The 24,026-nt window shown below is 43.7% G+C and overlaps 1 protein-coding gene across 1 annotated transcript; it reads left to right on the plus strand.

Annotated features, from left to right (window-relative positions):
• Nucleotides 1-5,448: 5,448 nt before the first annotated feature.
• PSMA2 (proteasome 20S subunit alpha 2) lies at nucleotides 5,449-22,629 on the plus strand. The gene is made up of 8 exons (XM_068121101.2): nucleotides 5,449-5,765; nucleotides 5,989-6,065; nucleotides 12,572-12,704; nucleotides 12,979-13,101; nucleotides 15,664-15,745; nucleotides 18,184-18,257; nucleotides 21,931-21,988; nucleotides 22,156-22,629. The coding sequence occupies exons 1-8, from the start codon at nucleotides 5,731-5,733 to the stop codon at nucleotides 22,273-22,275; spliced, it is 702 nt and encodes a 233-aa protein (XP_067977202.1). The 5' UTR covers nucleotides 5,449-5,730; the 3' UTR covers nucleotides 22,276-22,629.
• Nucleotides 22,630-24,026: the final 1,397 nt, after the last annotated feature.

The raw sequence follows: 24,026 nt of genomic DNA on the forward strand, positions 1-24,026 counted from the left end.
GTTGGCTGATTTCCAAGCAGATGGCAGTTGACCTTGAGCAAAAGAGAGGGTGAAGAGAACAGAGAGAGGGTGAGATAGAGCAGCAGAGCAGGATTTTAGGACCCGTGGGCTGATGCCGTCGGGTCCAGTTGCAGAATCAGAGTCGAGGGTTGACAGAAACTTTTCCACCTTTTCAGGAGGAAAGGACACGGAGTCCAGGAGCAGCAGGGTACGACTGGGTATGGTGGGTACAGAGAGGGATGGGTTTGGGACACAAGATTTAGAGGCAAACACAGAGTTGAGGCATTCAGCTTTTTCACGTGCGGAGTCAGCTGTGTAGCCGTTTGAGGTAAGGGAGGGGATGGAGGGGGAACAAACACCAGAAACGGATTTGACCAGACGCCACCAGGATTTGGAAGAGGGAGACAGATAAGAGAGTTCGGTCTTGAGAACGGAGAGATATTGTTTCCTGGCTCTCCTGAGGGTGGACACACACTTGTTTCGGGCTTTGTGAAAGGAAATGAGATTTCCTTCCGTTGGATTTGCTTTCCAGGAGACGAAGGCAAGTTGTTTCTGGGCAACAGCCTCACCACAAGATTCCGTGTACCATGGACGGGAGGAAGGGTATGACAACTGAAGACGAGATGGGATAAATCTGTGCATGAGAGAGAGCAATTTACTTTGGAAGAATTCCCAGGATGAGTTGATGTCAGAGGTGGTAGAGATGGGAGACCAGTCCAGATGATTGATGGCTGCTTGAAGACCGTGCCAGTTGGCCTGAGTGAAATGCCAGACTCGTCGACGCTGAGCAGGCTCCCTGAGGATGGTCAGAGAGATGTCCACTTTAACAAGGACATGATCAGATGATCCGATCGGAGCAGAAGAAGAGCAGCAGACATTTTCAGGGAAGTTAGTCATAACCAAGTCCAGAAGAGAAGATGTTCCGTTGACTGAGATCCGGGTCGGGAAATTGACAGATTGTGTCAGTCCCAGTGAGTCGCAGAAGTCCTTTGCTGAAGAGCCATGGCTGGTGAGAGAGGTACCCACACCCAGCCAACTGGCATGGTGACAATTGAAATCACCACATATGAGGAAGAGAGAGTTGGGATGAGTAGATAGAAGTTGGTCCATATCATCAGACAGCGAGATGTAGATGGAGTCATCACTGTTTGGTGGACGGTACAACACACATATGAACAAGAGGTGGGAGCGAAGGGGAAGCCGTAGCCAGAGGTATTCCTGGGGGTGAGGTGGAGAGAGTGCAGTGCAGGGCGAGTGAGGAAGAGAGTTTTTGATAAAGATAGCAACCCCGCCTCCAGGACGAGGCTCAGGTCTATCATACCGGAGGAGGGAGTAGCCCGGGAGAGATACTATGGAATCAGAGACATCATAAATGAGGAAAGTTTCTGTTAAGCAGATCACGTCTGGTTTGACAGAAGCAACCTGTATGGAGAGATCAGTTAAGTTTGAACGAAGGCCCCGGATGTTTGAGGTCCATACCGTTAATGAAGAGGAAGGGGGAGCATCAGATACAGAACAGGGGGGAGGAGGGGTAGGGTAAGATGTGGAAGAGGTGGAAGAGATAGGGAGAGCTGTTGAAGGTGTGTCAGAGATTTCAGAATAGCTCGGAGAAAGGGAAGGATGGGGCGGACAAAAGGTTTGATGGTGATTGGGTGAGCCACAATAACAATCACAATAACAACAACAACAACAACAACATATATGAACATTCCATTCTGTTATACAGTATATGGCAAGAGCAAGTATTGCTTTTTGTAATGAAGGTAACATCAAAAGGAAAAGGCCTCTAGCAACTGCTTTTGCAGGAAAAAAAATATTAAAGCCAACGTTTCCTAGTGACAAATTTACTGTTAGAAGTGTCGCGATGCGCAGCTATGTCAGCCCATATGATGCACATGCCATTGATATGACTTCTTAGAAACCGTTGGGCCACACCCAACAAATGTTTGAAACCATCAACGCTCTTATTTTGTACAGAATAATATTATGGAATCAATAATAATGACTAAAATTAAAAAAATCATCGGTATTCTTCTTCTACTACCTTAGTATGTCAAACAAGGCTACAGGTAGCATAATTTGCTTGCTGCAGCTGTGCCGGTGATGCAGTGTCCCTTGTAGGTTAGAGCAGGAATTTGTAATTTGTTCAGGGTGGCAGCGATAGTTCATCAACTCATCATGAAGGATATCTTGGTATACACCCACCAATTAATGCTTGCAGACAGGACGTCCAGTTAAATATCCATCCGAGGGACAGCACACATGTGAATGCCTTGCCTTGCCTGTGAAACACCAGGGTGACCGTTTATAGCTTGGACGAGATTCAAACCCAGGCCAGAAAGCTCAGAGACAAGTGTGTGAACCTCCAGACTATCCTGCTACACAAAATGTATCAGTCTTCTTGAAGGTTCGCTGGATTACATGTACAGTGGATTACATGTACATGTACAGATGTACAGTGCCCTGCAAAAGTATTCACCCCCGACCAAGAATGCCACACATTTAGATGAATTACAAATTATGTAGAAACAATTTTTCCAATTAACTTTTTTATTCATAACTTAAGAGATCAAACTAAACATTATTGTCGTTGAAGGAAGTTACATGCCAGGAATAACTGCAAAAAACATGTACAAATCAGAATTCACTGGTTGCAGAGGTATTGAACCGCTTAGGTCAGTACTTGTGTTAACACCTTTTGCAGCAATGACTGCCTTGGAGTCTTGTTGGGTAGGTATCTACCAGCTTTGCACAGTGAGATTGTAAAATATTCACCAATTCTTCATGTGCGAATTGCTCTAGTTCTACGAAGTTTGATGGGGATCACTGATGGACTGCAATCTTCAAATCTTGCCATAAATGTTAAATTGGGTTCAAGTCAGGACTTTGACTGGGCCACTCAAGAACATTCATTTTCTTCTTATTCAGACACTCCAGTGTGGCTTTAGTTTTGTGCTTCGGATTATTGTCCTGCTGAAATGTGAATCTCCTACTGATGCCCTGCTGATGAAAAGCAGCCCCATAACATGATGCTGCCACCACCATCCTTGACGGTAGGGATGTTGTTGACTGGGTGATGTACAGTGTTAGGCTTGCGCCAGATGTAATGCTATTAATTTAGACCAGAAAGCTCAATTTTGGTCTGACCACAAACCTTTTCTCCATATGCCTGCAGTATCATTAAGATGCCTTTTTACAATCTCGATACGAGTTGTTAGATGCTTCTTTTTCAGTAATGGCTTCTTTATTGCCACCTGTCCACAGAGGCCAGCTTTGTGAAGGGAATGGAATATTGTTGATTGGTGAACACTGACCCCCATCTCGGACATAGAGCCTTGCAGATGTTTCCAAATCATTGTTGGATTTACAGTGACATCCCGACCCAGTTTCCTGCTTGCCCGACTGCTGAGTTTAGATTGGCGATCTGATCTGGGTAGAGTCTGGGTTGTATGATATGTCTTCCACTTCTTAATGATGGATTTGACCATATTCAAAGCGATAATGAGTGACTTTGAAATTTTCTTATAACCCTCTCCTGAACAGTGCTTCTCCACCACTTTATGTCTGACTTATTTGGAAAGCTCCTTGGTCTTCATGATTGTTTTGGTGGTTGACCAAGTGAGTTGCGCATTAAAACTCCTTAGATAAATGGGGAAGCTTAATTTTTCAGTTAAATATTACACTTGTTTTGTAACTTTTCAAACAAACAACTTGCTCCTGAAGCTGGGGTGGTGTTTCGTATGCAGCCTGTGGCTACTTGGCTACATCGTTTTCTGGAGGCACGGCTGTGCCACTGATGCAGTGCCCCCCGTCACCAGTAAGCTGGCACTCATTTTGGCAACTTTGTAAGGATGAAAGGCTTTCAACCCACGTGGTGTTAATTCAATGACTCGCAGGAGCTCAAACTCAGGACCCTGAGCTTCTGAAGTGATTTAGGGTTAATTTCGACAAAGTGTTTGAATACTTATGCAACTGCGAAGCATCTGATTTTCTATGTTAATCTAACTTATTCACATTTTATCTGCATTTCTTGGCTCCAGAATGACATGTCAAAAGATAACTCCCTCCGGCAGCAATCCACATTTAGGAATAAGAATCAAACCATATAAAGTCATTATATACACAAAGAATTAAGTTAAGCACCCCCCCGTTTTTTTACAACCTCGCACATTACAAGTTTGTTGTCGTCAAAACAGTGTAATATACCCATGATATTGCTATATTTTCTGGAGAAGTGATATTATGGTCACATAAAAACATAACAATCATGCCGTTTTCAATATTTTATTCTGAATAATTTAAGGTGAAATTTGTTGGGAATTTTAGGCATATTTTCACCTCAATTTAAGTATGGAGCTATAGGTCCATCACGGACAGTGTGGATGACGTTTATGTTTTCTAACGTACAGTCATTGTTCTGAGAAGACCTCTAGCGATCTTTGCGTCAATAACGTGTGTAGGACCCACGTGATCGGATCACTGACTCAACCCTACGTCTCATAGACCCTGTAAGCCGTCGTATGCGTTGCTGTGGCAGGTTGTTCCATTCCCGATGTAATGCACGTTCCAATTCATCCAGATTGGCTATTGGAGGGACCATCTTCGCAATTTGTCGTCCCAACATGTCCCAAACGTGCTCGAGGGGGTTCAGGTCAGGACTGTACGCAGGCCAGGGGATGGTTGTCACAGCACCTTGCTCCATCCGATCACGTGGGTCCTACACACGTTATTGACGCAAAGATCGCTAGAGGTCTTCTCAGAACAATGACTGTACGTTAGAAAACATAAACGTCATCCACACTGTCCGTGATGGACCTATAGCTCCATACTTAAATTGAGGTGAAAATATGCCTAAAATTCCCAAAAATTTTCACCTTAAATTATTCAGAATAAAATATTGAAAACGGCATGATTGTTATGTTTTTATGTGACCATAATATCACTTCTCCAGAAAATATAGCAATATCATGGGTATATTACACTGTTTTGACGACAACAAACTTGTAATGTGCGAGGTTGTAAAAAAACGGGGGGGTGCTTAACTTAATTCTTTGTGTATATATATATATATAAAAAAAAAAAAAAGTATCTCGGATGGACGTTAAACTGGGCGTCCTGTCTGCCAGACCCCACGGGCACTGTGTCCTTCGTGAAGAGTAGGCGAGGTATTGCCGGCACTCTGAACAAATTTCAAATTATTGCCCAAACTACTAAGTCGCCAGTTCGTGAAAGACTTTGATCAAAAACTTCCCCTGGACAAACCCACAAAAAAGTGGGAATAATTAATTAATTAGTGCCGCTAAAGAAGGAGAACATTTGATTATTTATATATTTTTAAAAATCTTCTAAATTGGACATTGTGCAGTCGCTAATTAAGCGATTGGTTGTGGGTTTGTCGCTTTTTATTCGATGGATATTTAACCCTTCAGTTTTTTTATTGAGACATTCGCCGCGCGACGTATTTAATTAATTATTAAAATTGGTGACTGCTGTTAGTACCGCTGTTTCATCGCTCGCTTCGGCTTTTCTCTTTAAATTGCATCGTGTTCGATTCGGCGTTTCTCTCTATCACTAAAAACTATTCTAATAGTTATCGATACAATTCAGAATCTTTAGTTTCATGTTGTTGTGGAAGTATTTGGTCCAATCACGAGGGAGGATACTGAACGTCGTCTTGGCGGAAACCAATGAGATCTCGGTTCTGTGGTCGGTGCTCCAGTGGAAGTCGTCATGTCGGCCTATAGTTTCTCATTGACCACTTTCAGGTAAGTTTGCGGGTTTTCTGAATAAATCAAGTGCTGTTAACTGTATGAAGATCACGGAATCTTTCCTCTTCACGCAGTTTCACGTTAAGCGACGTCCCATTCATTCTCCTGACTGCAGATATTACCGCGTTACGTGTTTTTGCCGATTCATTGTGGACGTCGTCGTGTGTTTGTGTGCGTTCGTGTGTCCAGTAATAAGGATCAAATCCTCGTGTTGTTTCAGCCCGTCGGGTAAGCTGGTGCAGATCGAATATGCATTATCAGCGGTAGCTGCTGGTGCACCTTCTGTGGGCATCAAAGGTGAGACCTTTTTTTAATGTTTCGAGGCCTTGACTTGAGGGAATTGATCTTTGTTTATGTCACATACCACGTGAGACACGAAGCAGCCTGGTGTTAATATTTCCGAGTTAGTGTTCACTATCATTAATTGTGACCTCCCTGTTTTTTAATCACGTGATGAAAAGTGTGGATAAATCACATCCGGGTACAAAGACATCTGGAGACGTCATTGTTAGTAAACAATGGACAAATAATTATTGTTACGTTTATGGGGGAAGGAGCACGAGTAATGTTATGGACGCCATGTACAGGTAGTGGATGAAAAAAATATGGAAACGCCAATGTAAAGTCATTTAATAGGACGTTGGACCATCACGTGTGCCCAGTACAGCTTGTGTCGCGGCATAGAGTCCACCAGGGTCTGGAATTCTTTAGGATGGATGCGGCACCATTCTTCCACAATAAAGTCAATCAACTCACACCTGTTTGAATCAAGAAACCACAAATCAATAACCAATCATGTAACTGAGGCACAATGAATCGAACGACGGGGGGGGGGCGGAATTGACAAGTGCCCTACTCAAACGGTCTGCTGTGGATCGGTCATCTGATGCATGGGGGGGGGGGGGGGGGGGGGGGGTTTGTACCCCACACGTACCTTTTCCTTGGTTTGGTCAAATCTTTGCCCCGGCCTTGCCTCCTGTGCTTTCCCACTGTTCATTCACCCTAAGTGTCAATGTCTTCATAGACGGAGGAGGAGGAGGAAGAGGAGCCGTGGTTTTCTGTTTCATGCAGCGAAGTCTCTTGAAAGGAGGTTATTTCCAACGACCCCACCGCCGAGAAACCATCTCTTCCATGTAGTTCTCCCCTCCCACCTCTGTGGTCCCTGCACCTGATGTAACCACATCCAGGTCCTGTACTGCAGGAAGCGGGATAACTGTGGCCCCCTCCTTTCTCTTCCTTTCCCTGCTCCTTTCCCTCCATCCTCCCCTTCTCCTCGTTTACTGTGGGAACGGGGGCAGGGGTTGGGTGAGGAAAGGAGGGTGCACAGCAGGCACAACAACCCCTCGGCCCCGCACTTGTCCTGCCCACTCCCACCCGCATAAGCACGCATTTTGTTGGCATAGCTCTTCGGGCAAGAGCTGTAAGTGTGCCATGTTCCACCACAGAGATTGCAATGTACATGGTTATCACAACGCTCTCTTAAATGTCCCAACTCACCACACTGAGTGCAGGCATCCACACCTCACCCAGTAACCAAGTTGGCCGCGTCTGTGACATAATTTCGGCTGTCCTGCATAAAACACTTGACCCCGGTCCATCCCAACCATAATCTTGCTTGAGATATGGGAGACCATGCCGTCCTCCCTTGTCTGCAACTTGACTCGGTACTTCCGAGTTCCAGTCCAAATGCTAAGGCCTTTCCAGATAAGCCGTACTTTGCCACGGATGTCCGCGTACTGTCTGAGCCACACCTAGCTATCATAGTCAATTGCACTTTTGTTATACAGGAAGACGGTCACGATACACTGGTGTGTTTCTGATAGAGCCTCGACTGCCCGGTTTGCCAGGGTCCGAGCAGACTGAGCGGTAGCCTACCGGCGCCAGTATTTGGCAAGTGCCTGCCCTGTCTGGAAAGACATGTCACACCCTCAGGTGAGGGAGATCGGGCAGAAAAAAAAAAAATCGACAGTCTTGAACCACAGCAGCCAGCACGCCCAACAAAACCTCCCGACCAAAAGCCTCATTGGCCGGAATGGCTCCTTCCTTCGGGTACCGAAAGTGTACACAATTATGGCACCTGCTCGCCAAAGCGGGGTTCTGGGAAAGTGGTGACAACACTAGGGATGAAGGGTGAGGGGAGGGAGGTGGTAGAAGAGAGAAGCATGAGGCCCCCTTCCTGCCTGGTGGGTGAGGCCCACCAGACAGGAGGGAGGCCAGGGAAAAGCAGGAAAGGAAGGGAAAAGGCGACCAGAAATGCATGACAAACAAGACAAAAAGGAAAAGAGAAACAAATAGACGAGAGCCATGCTCACCTCTTGCAGCCATACAACAACAACAACATGCATTTTAAGGCCATTTTTCCTGCTAGAGCGGGGGTTAGCCTTGCGGTCCCCATGACAATCTTCTCCATTTTGCCCTATTTTCTGCATCTCTCCTTGTTAACCCCCTTGTCCGCATTTCTTTTTCCACCATCTTTAGCCAAGTCTTTCTTGGTCTTCCTCGTCCTCTACTTCCTTCTACATTCATTTCCATCACTCGTCTCAACCCATCATCTTTCGCAATTCATCATTTGTCTTCCTCTCTCTCAACGATACTCCGCACATCCACCGAACCATTCGCATTTCCACCCTTTCCAGCCTTCGTTGCTGCTCTACATTCATGACCCATGTCTCCCATAAATCATAACACTTCTCACACATGCAGCATACACCTTTCCCTTCAGGTTCAACGACACTCCCCTACTCATCAGCACGCCACTTAGTTCCCGAAACTTCTTCCATGCACATCTCACTCCAGCAACCGTTTCCGAGTCTGATCCCCCTTCTCCATTCAGCATGTCTCCTAGGTAGCTTATGAGGTAATTCAATGAGGTATCTGAGGTAATTCAGCATGTCTTGCAGCCATGCTGGCCATAATTAAAGGCAACCAGGACTGTGCTGCATTTTTAAACACCTGTGCATCCGTTTCCCTCCTGGAGCGGCAGGAAGGGACATGCTATTATCCTCTATGGGGGAACATATAGATTACAGTAGATCTCGGCTCAAAACGCCATGATAAGCTATTTATACACGTTGACATGGCATTTGTTCAAGGAGGAAAACCCCATTGGGGAGAGGTCATATTATTATTATTAATATTGTTTTGTGATAACATTAATATGCTATTATCATTACTATTGTAATAATTTTATTAGAAGCGGCCTTGGAAAAACGCCACAATTGGCTATCTGAACACGGACATACACCTTAACACAGATTTTGCTCAAGTTGGTGAGTGGGGGGAGAGTGGGGGGGGGGGGGGGGGGGAGGTTGCAAATGAAGTCGCTACACCCTTCATTGTGTGGCCCTTGGTCCTGTTAAGTTTGGTTGAGATTGGATAAGTAACGACGGAATGTACAGTCACGTGAAAAAGTAAGTACACCCCATGTAAAGTTTTGACTTTTTCAACATATTTCAACATACAGCTATTTGATCTTCATTTCAACAATATTGATAGATAAAGGTGATATAATATAACAAATATCATGAAACATTTACATTTTGTAGTCCATTGTATAGTTTAAATAAACATAAATGCAAATTTCGCATGTGGAAAAAGTAAGTACACCCCTACATTTATCACCACTTCAAATACCTAAAATTAGAAACAGGTGCACCAACTCAGTTGCAAATGATTGGAACATCGTCAGAGAGGATCTTGGAGGAACCTGTCTTATTTAAACCAAAGACATTTAGTTTGGTTTGTTCTTTGTTCACATGTTGTAGCGTGTTCACAAATGCATGTTGCCCTGGTGTTGGGCTAGCGGCTAGGGTGTCAGCTTAGGATCCTAGGATCCTGGGTTCGAAACCCGGTCGATCGCTGAATTAACGCCAGGGGGGTTGACTCAGCCTGTCATCCTTCCGAGGTCGGCTAATTGAGTACTAGTTCACTGGTAATTCCCTGTTTGTCGTTAAAGGCGGCAAAAAGGGTTGGCGTCAGGAAGGGCATCCGGCCGTAAAACATTGCTTCAAAAAGGGGACCGAAAAACAACAACTACCACGGTTCCCGAAAAAGGCCAACCCCCGCTTGCGGGGAAAAATGGCCTCTAAAGGTGTTATTTTTTTTATTTTTTATTTTTTGTTGAAGTGTGCGGCGTCACCATGCCTAGATCAAAAGGGCTCTCTGAGGCCTTCAGAAAGAAGGTTATAGATGCCTACGAGTCTGGGAAGGGATTTAAAAAGATCTCCACACAATTTGAAATCGATCATTCGACTGTCCGGAAGATCATCTACAAGTGGAGAAGATTCCAAACAACTGCCAACTTCTTCAGGCCAGGCCGCCCCAGCAAGTTCTGCCCGAGAGCAGACCGCAAGATGCTGAACGAAGTCTCTCAGAACCCCAGAATGTCATCACGGGACCTACAGTTAGCTCTTGCCACTGTTGATGTCAAAGTGCACGAGTCTACCATTAGAAAAAGGCTGCACAAATTTGATCTACATGGGAGGTGTGCCGGGAGGAAACCTTTGCTGTCCAGAAAGAACATCAGGGCAAGACTAAAGTTTGAAAATGAACACCTTGGCAAAGACCAGCACTTCTGGAACAATGTGCTCTGGACAGATGAGTCAAGGGTAGAGCTATTTGGCAACAGTACCAGAAGACATGTTTGGCAAAAACCAAAGACAGCATTTGACCACAAGAACCTGATACCAACTGTAAAGCATGGTGGTGGAAATATTATGGTTTCGCGCAGCTTCGCTGCATCAGGGCATGGGCAGCTCACCATCATAGAATCCACTATGAATTCTTCATTGTACCAGAGAGTGCTTGAGGATAATGTGAGGTCATCTGTCGGAAAGTTGAAGCTCAACCGAAGGTGGACCTTGCAACATGACAATGACCCGAAACATGCCAGTAAATCCACCAAAGAATGGCTGAAAAGAAAGAAATGGAGGGTTCTGGAATGGCCAAGTCAAAGCCCAGATCTAAATCCCATCGAGATGTTGTGGGGGGATTTGAAACGAGCTGTGCATGCAAGAAACCCCTCAAACATCGCACAGCTGAAAGAATTCTGCATGGAGGAGTGGGCAAAAATTTCCCCCAGTCGATGTCAGAGACTGGTAGACAGCTATAAGAAACGCCTATTTGAGGTTGTTTCTGCCAAAGGGGGCAATACCACCTATTAGAGCCAAGGCTGTACTTACTTTTTCCACATGCGAAATTTGCATTTATGTTTATTTAAATTATACAATGGACTACAAAATGTAAATGTTTCATGATATTTGTTATGTTATATCACCTTTATCTATCAATATTGTTGAAACTAGGGCATGCCCGTACTATATCTATATCTAAAATTATATCCCCCCCCCTCTATTTACATGCAATGGTTTGGTCCAAAGCGAACGGCTTGCGAGTACGGTGACAATCCCCCCCCTCTATTTACATGAAATGGTTTGGTCCAAAGCGAACGGCTTGCGGAGTTTGGTAAAGAAATCGCCATAGCGTGCCCAAACGCGCAGGAAAGCGAAAGAATCGCAAATTTAAGGAAATGCCCGTACTTCCGTAAGGAAGAGAAAAAAAATGAAAAGGAAAAACATTCCAAACCGCGAGGGAAAACAACACGGCACGTCGACACAACAACGTGTCCTGTGATTGGCCGTACGTGGCTGCCAGTAGCTGCCCCCCAAAAAAAGCTTTCACCGTCCGGCGACTGAATTTAAGGGGAAAAATAAAACGCTCTTCGCTTAAAACAACGCCCTTCGCTCTGACTGAATTGGGACAATGTTTTTATGTTTTTAATTGAATTACTATCCGTAATGGCGCACGCTCTCACAGGAGCTCCGGAAGGTCACATATCGCAGGAAAGCGAAAGAATCGCAAATTAGTTTAAATTAGTTTTAAAACATCGTTTAACGCCAACATAGCGCCAACATTGTTTGCCGACGGGAAATAAATGAATACGCTCTCAAATGTGCCATCCGAGGCAGAGTCTGTTCGCCACGTTCGGCACACGTGATAGCTCGCTGCTCTCTGATTGGTTGAATCGTTTTTTGGACATAGCTCGGTAACTACTTCTGCGATTAATTTAAAACCTTGAAAAGGCACATCCTCGGGTCCCCAGCAATATACCTGGCAAGTTTAAAGTATATCGGACCCGTGGTTGTCGAGAAACAGCGGTCACAGACAAACACACACACAGACACACACACACACACACACAGAGATTGCTGGAATTATAGATAGATGAAGATCAAATAGCTGTATGTTGAAATATGTTGAAAAAGTCAAAACTTTACATCCAGGGTGAACTTACTTTTTCACATGACTGTATCACAGTCAGACAGCAGACAGACACCAAATTGCGTAATTCTGAATGATCACGCTAAGAAACTGGTTTGGGTCGTGTAACTGGGATTTGTAAAAGCTTGGTTCCATGTGTGTTGGAGGAAGGGAGGACGAGGACAATGGAGGAAGGGAGCAGAGGTAGTTGTTTTGTTCCAGGGTGCTTGGTGGCCTTATAACATTTTATCTTGCAAACGATCAGGTTCAGTTAAGCGACTGCTCACTGCAAACCTGTACAAAAAAAAGCTTTGGTTCGGTCATCCTTGGGCTATGGCCCATTGTGCAGTGGTACCCATCGGATGTAGTTACGACGTGTGCGGAGGCTGCCATGCATGCGACTGTATATGGGGATTTAACCTGGATTCTCAGTCATAAGTTAATCCATTCAAATGGGAACTCCGAAAAGACCAACCGGCTGCCAACTTTTAACATCTTCAGATTCATGTGACTCATGATGAAGGTTGTGGTTTTGTGGAATGCAGCCATGAATGGTGTGGTGTTGGCCACCGAGAAGAAGCAGAAATCGGTGCTTTACGACGAGCAGAGTGTGCACAAGGTCGAACCGATCACAAGCAATGTGGGCATGGTGTACAGCGGAATGGGGCCTGACTACAGGTCAGATTTTTCTTGCACGAAATATTTTCTTGTCCACTATTTTTATTCCAATTTTATATAGTCTGTTCACTACTACTTGGATTATTTAATTTGGTGTTTAAGAGGTTATATTAAGTTTTCTTAACATAAGACATAGCCCAAACATTTCAAAGGCAAATGGTGTTTCTTTTTCTTTGGTGGATAAAATGTAAGCTAATATTAGTGGTGTTTTTGGCCTTGATTACTGTAATCACATTGTGATACTAACACACTGCTTGGTGTGCCTTGAAAACAGGGTGCTCGTTCGACGGGCCCGCAAGCTCGCCCAGCAGTATTTCCTGACGTACCAGGAGCACATTCCAACAGCACAGCTGGTACAGCGCATTGCTTCTGTCATGCAGGAGTACACCCAGTCTGGGTTAGTGACATAAGGCCGCACGTAATCTTTGACTATTCTATACAGGGGCTGCTCGCTAAGAGCTGTTATTAGTTCCCGACCCAGAGGGGACTACAGGCTTGCTCTCCGTCTGTCCGTCCCACCTGTGTTTTCCTTTTGCACTTTTTTCCATACCCTTTAACATGTTAAACTGAAACTTGGTACTGTACATGGCTTTATTATGATAAGCTACAGAACATGTTTGAGTTTCGGAGCTTTTCCCCAAATTTCCATGGAGTTATGCCCTTTTTAAACTTGGAAAATATCACATATTATGCATGGCTCAGTTTATAGCTGGTCTGACTCCACCCTCCTGCTTTGCACCCATTGGCTGGACAGCTGGCCTGACTCCACCCCAAATGAAGCAGCACAGATCAGCAGGGCTTGGGTGTTGGTCCATGACCCAGTGTAATGACAATGATCCCAGGTATATAACCGTGATGTATGATATACGCACACAAGCCATATGCATGTTTTTGCTTCATGTTTGTACATCAGGTTATTTTTATGCCTCAGCCCCCGAAGGTGGCCGGAGGCATTATGTTTTCGGGTTGTCCGTCCGTACGTCGGACTGTACCGGCTAAACCTGTTTTTTCTCAGTAACCACATGTCCGATTGAGACGAAACTTTCAGGGTGGGAGTGACACCCACGTAAAATGTTTTTATGATAATTGTGACATCATAGGTGATGTGTTCTGGCAGCCATATTGAATTAAACGCAAATAACTAAAAAATATATTTCTCAGAAACCGCTGAATGGAAAAAATTGAATCTTGGCACATTGTTAAGTACTCATAATGGGGAACAAATTCCTGATAATGATATCGGTGAAGTGGTATACCAGCCATAAATGTTTTTATCGAATGCCTTATCCGAAACATCTGAAATTGCATGCACATGATCTATAACCCATTTGTATTGAAAAATTATGAAATCATAGGTCACATGGTAATTGTGACATCCTAGGTCACATGGAAAGGAAGGAAAATATAAAATAATTATATCTCTGAAACCGCTTACCTTATCAATGTGAAATTTTAGAAATGTCATCCAACACCATTGTTGCATATAGTTTGAAAATTATGACATCATAGGTCACGTGGTTTGGCAGCTATCTTGGATAGAAAAACGAGCCTTATCCGATCAACATGAAACTTCACAAACGTGATACCCTACCCTTACATATGCAGAGTGTACATTTTTGTTGTCATATATTTTGTGGTTTGGCAGCCATATTAGCTTGAAAGGCGATATTTGACAAAAATCCCTTCTCTGAAAACGCTTCACCAATCGATTTGAAACCTGTCCTTTGGTAAAAATTTGATACTTCAGAATAGCTGAAGGGACTTACACCATACTGGTTTATTTTTAAGACAGCGAACGAGGGCATCTACCCATTGTCACGGGCATGGACTACGCAGAGGCATATTGGCGACACAGTCGCATTGCTTTAGCTTTATTACTATTTTCAGGCACCGAACGCAGCATGATACACCTCCCAAATAAAGGGATGTGTTTACTGATATTGAACTGAAACTTAGTAAGGGACATTTATTGCAAAGCAATTCTCACACTTGTTGGTTTCTTATTCTGACTGACTCTAGCTCTCCACCATTGTGTTCAAACGTCTTTGCGGTTCTATGTTTCACTTTCAGATTGGATCCTTTTATTTCATTTCCTCTTCAGCACCTGCTAAAGTTTGATAAAGAAAAATTGTTGACATTGCTTATTGATGCATAGAACATTGGACATTGGATTTCAGGGGCTGCAAGAATAGCTTGGAGGTATGCATACTTTATTTTGAGCTGTCTCACCTGGGTTTCAATGTTGACTTGGCTGTATACTTTCACCCTAACGTTCTGCATGCGGGGTTAAGAATCATTGTTTGTGCCATCCAGCGGAAGGATGTTAAGCCGGAGTACTCGTCTTTCAGCACTGGTTATTGTTAGATATTAAAGATCACATGGTGTCATTCACGAAGTGTAGGCGAGTTATCGCCGGCAACCTGCATAAATCGCATTCTTGCAAAAAAAATCACAGTCGAACATTAAGGCCTGCCCAGCCAGTTTGGGAAAGACCTGGGCCAGAAACACCACAAGAAGGTTGGAATAATTGGAGCAGTAATAGTTGTTACATTGAAATTCAATCAGAGATCACATGAATGGTTGCCTGAGAGTTTTGGCACTACACATCTGTGCTACCAATTGCTGCAAACAATCCGTGGAACTTGGTGGTTGTTTGTATGCACCTGTGGCTGTTTGGCTGAATCGTTTTCTGTGGGTGCGGCTGTGCCACTGATGCAATGCCTTCCTTTACCAGTCAGCTGGCACTCATTTTGCTGACCTCGGAAGGATGACAGGCTGAGTCAACCCTTCAATTCAACGTTATGACGGGCTCAAATTCAGGACCCTAAAATTTCAAGCCAGCTACCTTAACCATTAAGCCAACACCAGGCTTTGTGGATCTTGTCCACCATTCCCAGAAGACATGATCAAAGCATATTAATGCATTGTTTTCCTCCCTTCCCGACTCTTTAAATTCTAGAGGTGTGCGGCCTTTCGGAGTGTCCCAACTCATTGCTGGCTGGGATGAAGGAAAACCACACCTGTACCAAGCAGACCCATCGGTAAGTTCTTGAATGAGAACTTATCAGCTTGCTTTTCCAGATCTATGTGGTTGACTTCTGGGATTTCCCTTAAAAATAATCAATTTTAAAATGGCTTGCTTTGGTGTGCTCACCGTTTGTGGTTTAAAAGTTTGGTTATCTGCATGCATGTGCTTATGCTGTTAGTTGTGGATATGAGGGCATGTTCATTTGTAATTCAACTCTCCTGTTGCTTTTTTGGGAGTAAAAATACATTTTTCTTGTCAAGGTTAAGAAAATAGAGAGGCCTTTGTTTTTGTAGATTTACTTATAAACTAACGAGGTACCCGTGCTACTCATGGGTGCGGAGCCGAAAGCAAACAAAAATGCGGAAACGGTGAATGCTAAACCATGGAGCCAATAAATTCCACATTCCTGTGCCACCTTCACTCGCACTTCAGACATGGACAGCAGGTTAGTGAAAGACTTAAGTTAAAAAAAAATGGCAAATGGGAAGCCATGAACCAATAAATTCAACATTCCTGTCACCTGTAGTTGAACATCAAGCATGGACAAGCAGGTTCGTGAAGGACTCGTATGAAAAACGTACTCGTTTGAATGGTTCTCTACCCAGTCAATGACGAACCTGCGAATGTCACGGTTAGGAAGTAGAAACCATCACTTCATTTTATCATTCACTTGAACTCAATATCTCTATTTTCATTCCAAACAGCAAAACTCCAATCACAAATTAAGTAGCATTTATATAAAAAATAAACTTTTACCAACACTCGTGACATAAACAAATATTTACATCCGTGCTGACGTTACCTTCGGATATGGAGCAGTTCCGTACAGTTGGAAATACAAAATCATAATTTTATTCACTCAATTCCAAACAGCATCATTTGAATCATAAATTGATACGACAACAAAATACTGTGTTAAATGATGATTGTATTGAGATATTATCAAACCAGCTCATTATTGTCATGTGTTCACTTCCAGATTTGGGGCAGGTTCGTATCGAGTCGATTTCAAAATCATAATTTTATTGAGGAATTTATGAAACTTCCTACCCACCTTACAACATCCACTGGGACCCCAAAACGTTCCACAGAAGGTTTGGTGGGGCTAGCCCCAAAACTGAGAGAGTAGTTTGGGGATGGACGGATGGACAAACACTCCTGTTTTATAATATAGACTAGGGCATGCCCGTACTATATCTATATCTAAAATTATATCCCCCCCCTCTATTTACATGAAATGGTTTGGTCCAAAGCGAACGGCTTGCGAGTACGGTGACAATCCCCCCCCTCTATTTACATGAAATGGTTTGGTCCAAAGCGAACGGCTTGCGGAGTTTGGTAAAGAAATCGCCATAGCGTGTCCAAACGCGCAGGAAAGCGAAAGAATCGCAAATTTAAGGAAATGCCCGTACTTCCGTAAGGAAGAGAAAAAAAATGAAAAGGAAAAACATTCCAAACCGCGAGGGAAAACAACACGGCACGTCGACACAACAACGTGTCCTGTGATTGGCCGTACGTGGCTGCCAGTAGCTGCCCCCAAAAAAAAGCTTTCACCGTCCGGCGACTGAATTTTAGGGGAAAAATAAAACGCTCTTCGCTTAAAACAACGCCCTTCGCTCTGACTGAATTGGGACAATGTTTTTATGTTTTTAATTGAATTACTATCCGTAATGGCGCACGCTCTCACAGGAGCTCCGGAAGGTCGCATATCGCAGGAAAGCGAAAGAATCGCAAATTAGTTTTAATTAGTTTTAAAACATAGTTTAACGCCAACATAGCGCCAACATAGTTTGCCGACGGGAAATAAATGAATACGCTCTCAAATGTGCCATCCGAGGCAGAGTGTGTTCGCCACGTTCGGCACACGTGATAGCTCGCTGCTCTCTGATTGGTTGAATCGTTTTTTGGACATAGCTCGGTAACTACTTCTGCGATTAATTTAAAACCTTGAAAAGGCACATCCTCGGGTCCCCAGCAATATACCTGGCAAGTTTAAAGTATATCGGACCCGTGGTTGTCGAGAAACAGCGGTCACAGACAAACACACACAGAGACACACACACACACACACACACACACACACACACACACACACACACACACACACACACACACACACACACACACACACACACACACACTGCTGGAATTATAGATAGATGAATTGTTACCTCTGCCACCGAAGGAGGTTATATTTTCACCTGTCTGTTTCTGTTCACCTGTCTGTGAGTTGTATACCTCAAAAAGTTATTGACAGATTCAGACAAAACGTGGTGGTCAGGTTGGGTTTGTGACAAGGACAAATTCAATTGTGGTTCAGAACGGATCCGGATCTGGCCGAGCAGCGGGATACAATATGTAAACTGTTCAGCCTGCTGGAGGTATGCGTTCCACTGAGTGCTGTTCGAGTTTGTAATGTTTTTCTTTTTTTTCTTTTTTTTGTATTTGCAGGGAGCATACTTTGCTTGGAAGGCCACTGCAATGGGCAAGAACTATGTGAATGGGAAGACCTTTTTGGAAAAAAGGTGATTAACAAAAAATTTTTTTTTGGTGGGTGGTTGATGAAGGCTGCTCGTATCCCTGAATTTTTTGCATAAAAACTACATACAACCTCAATGTAGCCTAATTGTGAGGTGCTTTATACACCTTACAACTTTCAATGTTGGTGGAAGGAGGTTATGTTTTCACATGACCTTCTTCCTCACCACATACAAAGCTTTCATCTGCAGCTCAATGGAATACTGCTCTCCCTTCTGGGCTTGTGCTCCTGCCTCACACCTAGCTCGGCTTCACGCGGTTTAAACCAAAGCATTCAGAATCTTTGGTATCTCCCCGCGATGAAGCTGATTCTGAGGGTCTTTCTCTCTCTCATAGCATGCAGGGTGGTGGTCTTTCTGTCTTCTACCGACTCCTCTTCGGCCTTGCTCCCCCTGCTGTCTGTGCTCTGCTTCCCAAATATTCCTGCAGGACGCACAAGATCTGCCAGCAACCCTCTTCTGGTGAAACTGCGAAAATCAAGATTCTCTGCTCACCATCACTCTTTCATTCCTCTTTTTTCCCACCTCTGGAACAAACTCCCTCACTCTCTTCAATCCTACTCCTCCCTCCAGGTCTTTAAAACAGCTGTTCACCACCATCTCTTATCTTCCCCCATCCAAAACCTTGATCTTTTCTACCACCATTAAAACACCCCAAATCCACCTCTTTCAACCTCCAACTTCTTTCCTGAAATTCCTAAGTAGTGTTCATTTGCTTTATACCGTGTACCCCTCCCTCCTCCCCCAGCCCTCCCCCCCTTCCACAGATATACCGACATCCATGTTCTCTACTGTTGTTGTGCTTGTGTGCTTCCCTCTATCCCCCTCTTGTCCCCCATCCCTTCATTGTATGTTTTATGTGTCTGTGCATGGTTTCATGTTCAATGTATTTGCCCCTACACGACCCTCGATTCTGTATACAAAAAAAACCAAAAAAACGTTTTTTTGACGTCATCAATTTATTATTTGCTTGGCCCACTCCTTTTGCCTCGCCCAAAGGACAGCTATTATAATGTTTTTGTTTTTGAGTCTGCACGTAGATGTATTTTTATATAGATTGTTGATTCTCAGATCTACCATAGTTTTACATATACAGCATATATAACCGAAAAACACGGTCCGTGAAGCCTGACAGAAGAACCAAAAGACTGTGAAGGTCCACAGAGGATCCCAAAGAGCCAAAAGACCTTGAAGACCTATTTTTTTTTATTTTTTTTTTTGTATACTGAATCGAGTATACAAAACCCGAGATCCGAAGACCCGAAGATCCTCAAGACCCCTTTTACCTTTAGGTCCCTTCACCCTTTTGAACTTTTTTTTTTCCTTCAGCCCCCTTACAACCTTCAGACAGATGAAACAGCTTGGACCCATGACCATTTAGAGCTTTAAACCACTTTGACTTTTTTAGATTACAACTAAAAAATATCACCAATATTACAAATAAATTTGTACAAAAGAAATGTTTGTATTATGATTGGTGTAAAACATGACAACACAGCAACTCAAGTTCAGTCATTATCCTCAGTTAAAACAAGACCGTGCCTCTGTAGCGACATGTGGTAAGGCAAGCGTAGAGAGCCGGTACACGTGTGTGTGCGCATGCATACGTACGTACAGTGCCTTCAGAAAGTATTCACACCCCTTGACTTTGTTCACATTGTGTTGTGTTACAGCCTGAATTTAAAATGGATTGAATTGGGATCTATATTGTCGTGTTCACAGGCCGGTTAACACTGCTTCTGAACGGATGGGCCGAATAGGCTTTAACTCCCTCAGACTGTCAATTATTGCGGACTTTACGCTCACGCGCAGGACTGAGGAGGAGAAACATGAAAACCTTATAGCTTTTATAACCAAACAGATTTATTCCCAAACAACAAAAGCAGGAGAAATGAAATCAATAATACATATGTACAATGAGGTAAACAATTGTAAAATAAATCCTATAAAAACTAAGGCGCCTCACTCCAGTCAAAAGCACAAACGAGGAATAGGGACAAGACCGGGTGACTTATCTCTGGTGGTAGCGGGGGAAGAGAGGATGGGTGCAGAGCAGGTGATAGGTAGGATAATGAGGAGATGGCAGGACGACAAAGAGGTGATGTGGAGACTAGCAGGACGATGAAAAGGCAGCAGGCAGACAAACACAGGGCGAAGGCAGGCAGGTCGGCAGGTCTACCTTCTTTCAGCTCTCCTCGCTCCCAATTCTCCTCAGATTTACCTCAGTTTCCCAAACAAACTCGAGCTCCTCCCGGTCCTCCTCGTATCGAACCGCGAGCTACTGGCTCATCTCTTTTCTCCCTTGACAACCCTCCGCCATCCAGGTGTTGGGCTCTTCCCCTTCAGGTGATGATCATAGCTCCGCCCTCCCTCTGCCATTGCTATCTGCCTCGTTCTTCTCTGCTCTACAGAGCTTTGACCCGGTGCACCCGGCAGATGTTTACAGAGAGGTGTGTACGCACATTTAATTAACTTGATCCCTCTATTTATTACAAAGCACCATCCTCCATATGGTGCACTGGTGTTGGCTTAGCGGTTAGGGTGCCGGCTTGGGATCCTAGGATCCTGGGTTCGAATCCCGGTCGATCGCTGAATTAACGTCAGGGGGGTTGACTCAGCCTGTCATCCTTCCGAGGTCGGCAAATTGAGTACCGGCTTGCTGGGATGAATGATCACGGTGTGTACCCCGATTTAGAATAGGTACACCGTATCCCTGCATCGTAAGAGCGTGACCAAGGGTTGGCGTCAGGAAGGGAATCCGGCCATAAAAACATTATCTCAAACAGGAGGGAACCATGATTGTCATGGGGCCCGCAAGGCTAACCCCCGCTCTAGCGGGGAAAATGGCCTTAAAAAAACGATCATTCATTCATTCATTCATCCTCCATATGGTGCACATTCAAACAGACTATCCTTAAGCTGACGTTTCCCTACTTTTACATCAAGACTGGCTTCCTATTTGCACATGGACCATACTACTCTTTGCAGTTCTATCTCTTCTAAAGTAATCTCTATCTTGTTCCCAAAGGTGGATGGAGGTTATGTTTTCACCCCTACCTGGCTGTTTGTGAACAAGATATCTCAAAAAGTTAGGGATGGATTCAGACGAAATTTGGCAGAGAGATAGCGTATGTGAGAAGGACGAAATGATTCGATTTTGGTGAAGATCCAGATTCGGATCCGGCTACTATAATTTTTTAGTGATTCTTCACCATTAGGAGATAGGACCAAAAACGATACATAGCAGGATATCTCTAAAAGTTATGGAAGGATTTGGACGAAACTTGGTGGACTGGTTGTGTGTGTGACAAGGAAGAATTGATTCCTTTTCGGTGAAGATCGGGATCCGGATCCCGCTAGTAGAATTATTTAAGTGATTCTTCACCTTTGGGAGATAGGGCCAAAAACGATATTTAGCAGGACATCTCAAAAAGTTGTGGACAGATGATTTTGATTAAATGTGATTCTGTATTGTGATTTTCTGGTCTACTCTGGGATAAAAAAAAGTCTACTGTTCACCTGGTGGAGGTATGCTCTCTACTGAGTGCTGTTCTAGTTGTTACTTTAAATTGTGTGATCTCATAATCCTGATCTATCAAAAGTACAATGTGGTTTTATCAAAAGTAGAAACGAAACAAATATTTAGTTTGTTCTTCATCAGGTACAACGATGATTTGGAGCTGGAGGATGCTGTGCATACAGCCATCCTTACACTCAAGGTACAAACATTCTTGTCCTGAATTGATTGTCAAACGTTTAACATTGTATAAATGGTCAACAAATATAAAAGGAGAAAACTGTCTTTTTATATACGATCTCTACAATTTTCTCTGAATCGCCTTTTTAAATTGTCTTGTGTTATAATAAACTGTTATTTGCTCTGCAGGAGAGTTTTGAGGGTCAAATGACAGAGGATAATATAGAGATCGGTGTCTGCAATGAAAGCGGCTTCAGGAGGCTATCATCTGCTGAGGTCAAGGATTACCTGGCCGCTATTGGTAATTAATGCTGTGAGGGGATCCTTTATGTACGAAACCTCTCTCTCCTCAGCCATTTTATTTTCATTTTGCCACCAAAATTTGTACATCTGTAGCTGAGGGTGATAAGCAGCAAGAAGTCCTTTTCCACCGCCACGTCCCAAATGCATTTTGAACAATCGCTTGAATCGGTTGTACTGCATTTTGTTGCAGATTTGATCCAGGCCCATGTGCTCCACACCGTTTTTGTATAGTATTGAGGGGTTCATAATTTTGATCAGCATGAACTTTGGTTGTGGTTTTTATCAATTATGTGCAATGCAAACAAGCGAATTACAAACATGTAGTTGCATCCACTGAAATAAAAAAACCACATATATGCACTGTGCTCATACTTTTTTTTTTTTTGCTTTTTTTTTTGTAATGGAGCATGATGTCATTCAGAACATTTAAATTGTTGCATCTTTGACATGGTAAGTATTGTTGATAGAACTGTGCAGAAAGGAGCATGTTCAAGTGTGAAAGAACAAACAAATGTAACGTGTTAGATAGGGTGGTGTAATAGACGCTGGGTAAAAAGGCAGTAAAACCTGGAATTAATTTATTTATACACCTTTCGTCGGGTCGGCGAAATCAGTTCTGTTTGTGTCGCCAGGTCGGCTAATTGAGTACCAGTTCACTGCCGCACCTGGAGACGCACCAACCCTGTTTGTCGCTCTCGTAAAAGGCGACAAACAGGGTTGGCGGCAGGAAGGGCATCCGGCCGTAAAACATTGCTTCAAAAAGGGGACCAACAAAAATGACAACAACCACGGTGCCCGAAAAAGGCCAACCCCCGCTTTGTGGGGAAAAATGGCCTCTAAAGGTGTTTTTTTTTTTGTTTTTTTTACACCTTTAAACCCTCATTGAAATTGAATTATATATTTAAACACTGTATAACACAAATCGCCTTCATCATATTTCCAAGAAGCTCCAGTTTTGCTGAGGTGTGTTCACTTGCCAAGTTTATTGCAGAGCACTTGCCAAGTGGCTTAAGTACTCAAGCAAACACTCCATTGATGAGGTTAAATTCAAAACCGTTGATAAGGAATTGCTGGCTTGGTAACCGAATGTAGACAGAGGTTTATGGTTTCACCCCTGTCTGATAGCGTGCCGATGTGCTCAGACGAAGCTAAAATGTACAGGAAGCATGGCTGTTGCACAAAGCAACATCTTTCAACACATTGTTCAGTTCTTTAAAAAACGAGAACGATGGGCCAAAAGTAACCATACATAGGGAAAATAAACGCTTTTATTAAATTACTCCAATAACCTAAGTTTTGCCGATTAACCTCTTCATTGACGTAAAAATTGGCTTCATCGGTAAACAAGATCCCAGATGAGAAGTTTGCGTCATCGTTCAATTTGCTTAATACCCATTCACAAAATTCCATCCGTCTATCCGGGTCGTCTTCACTCGGATGCTGCGCCATATGCAATTTGTATGGATGCCATTTGTTTGCTTTAAAAATGCACCTGATACTCGATCTGCTGACGCCGCTTTCAGCAGACAACCGTCGTGTACTTTTTAGGGGACTCCGTGTAAGCGTTGTTAGTATTCTGTCCGTTGTATCTTCATCTGTGGCTGTACGTCTGCGACCACTTAAAAAACCCTATATATGGCTACTTATGGCCCACCCATATGAGAGAGATGTATGTCTGTGTCGCCATTTTTCTCAGAGTTGGCTGCACGGATCTTCGTCAAACTTTCAGAGGTTCATCAGTGAGTGCCTGGGAGTGT

This window comes from Myxine glutinosa, chromosome 6 (genome assembly GCF_964187855.1).
Source record: "Myxine glutinosa chromosome 6, kmMyxGlut1.1, whole genome shotgun sequence".
NCBI classification, from domain to species: domain Eukaryota; kingdom Metazoa; phylum Chordata; class Myxini; order Myxiniformes; family Myxinidae; genus Myxine; species Myxine glutinosa.

Bases quoted from the DNA above. Each gene is read 5' to 3' on its own strand.
- PSMA2 (XM_068121101.2), top strand. From the start codon at position 5,731: ATGTCGGCCTATAGTTTCTCATTGACCACTTTCAG. The intron at 13,102-15,663 runs GTTAGTGACATA...TTTAAATTCTAG, and splicing joins CAGGAGTACACCCAGTCTGG to AGGTGTGCGGCCTTTCGGAG. The intron at 18,258-21,930 runs GTGATTAACAAA...GTTCTTCATCAG, and splicing joins AAGACCTTTTTGGAAAAAAG to GTACAACGATGATTTGGAGC.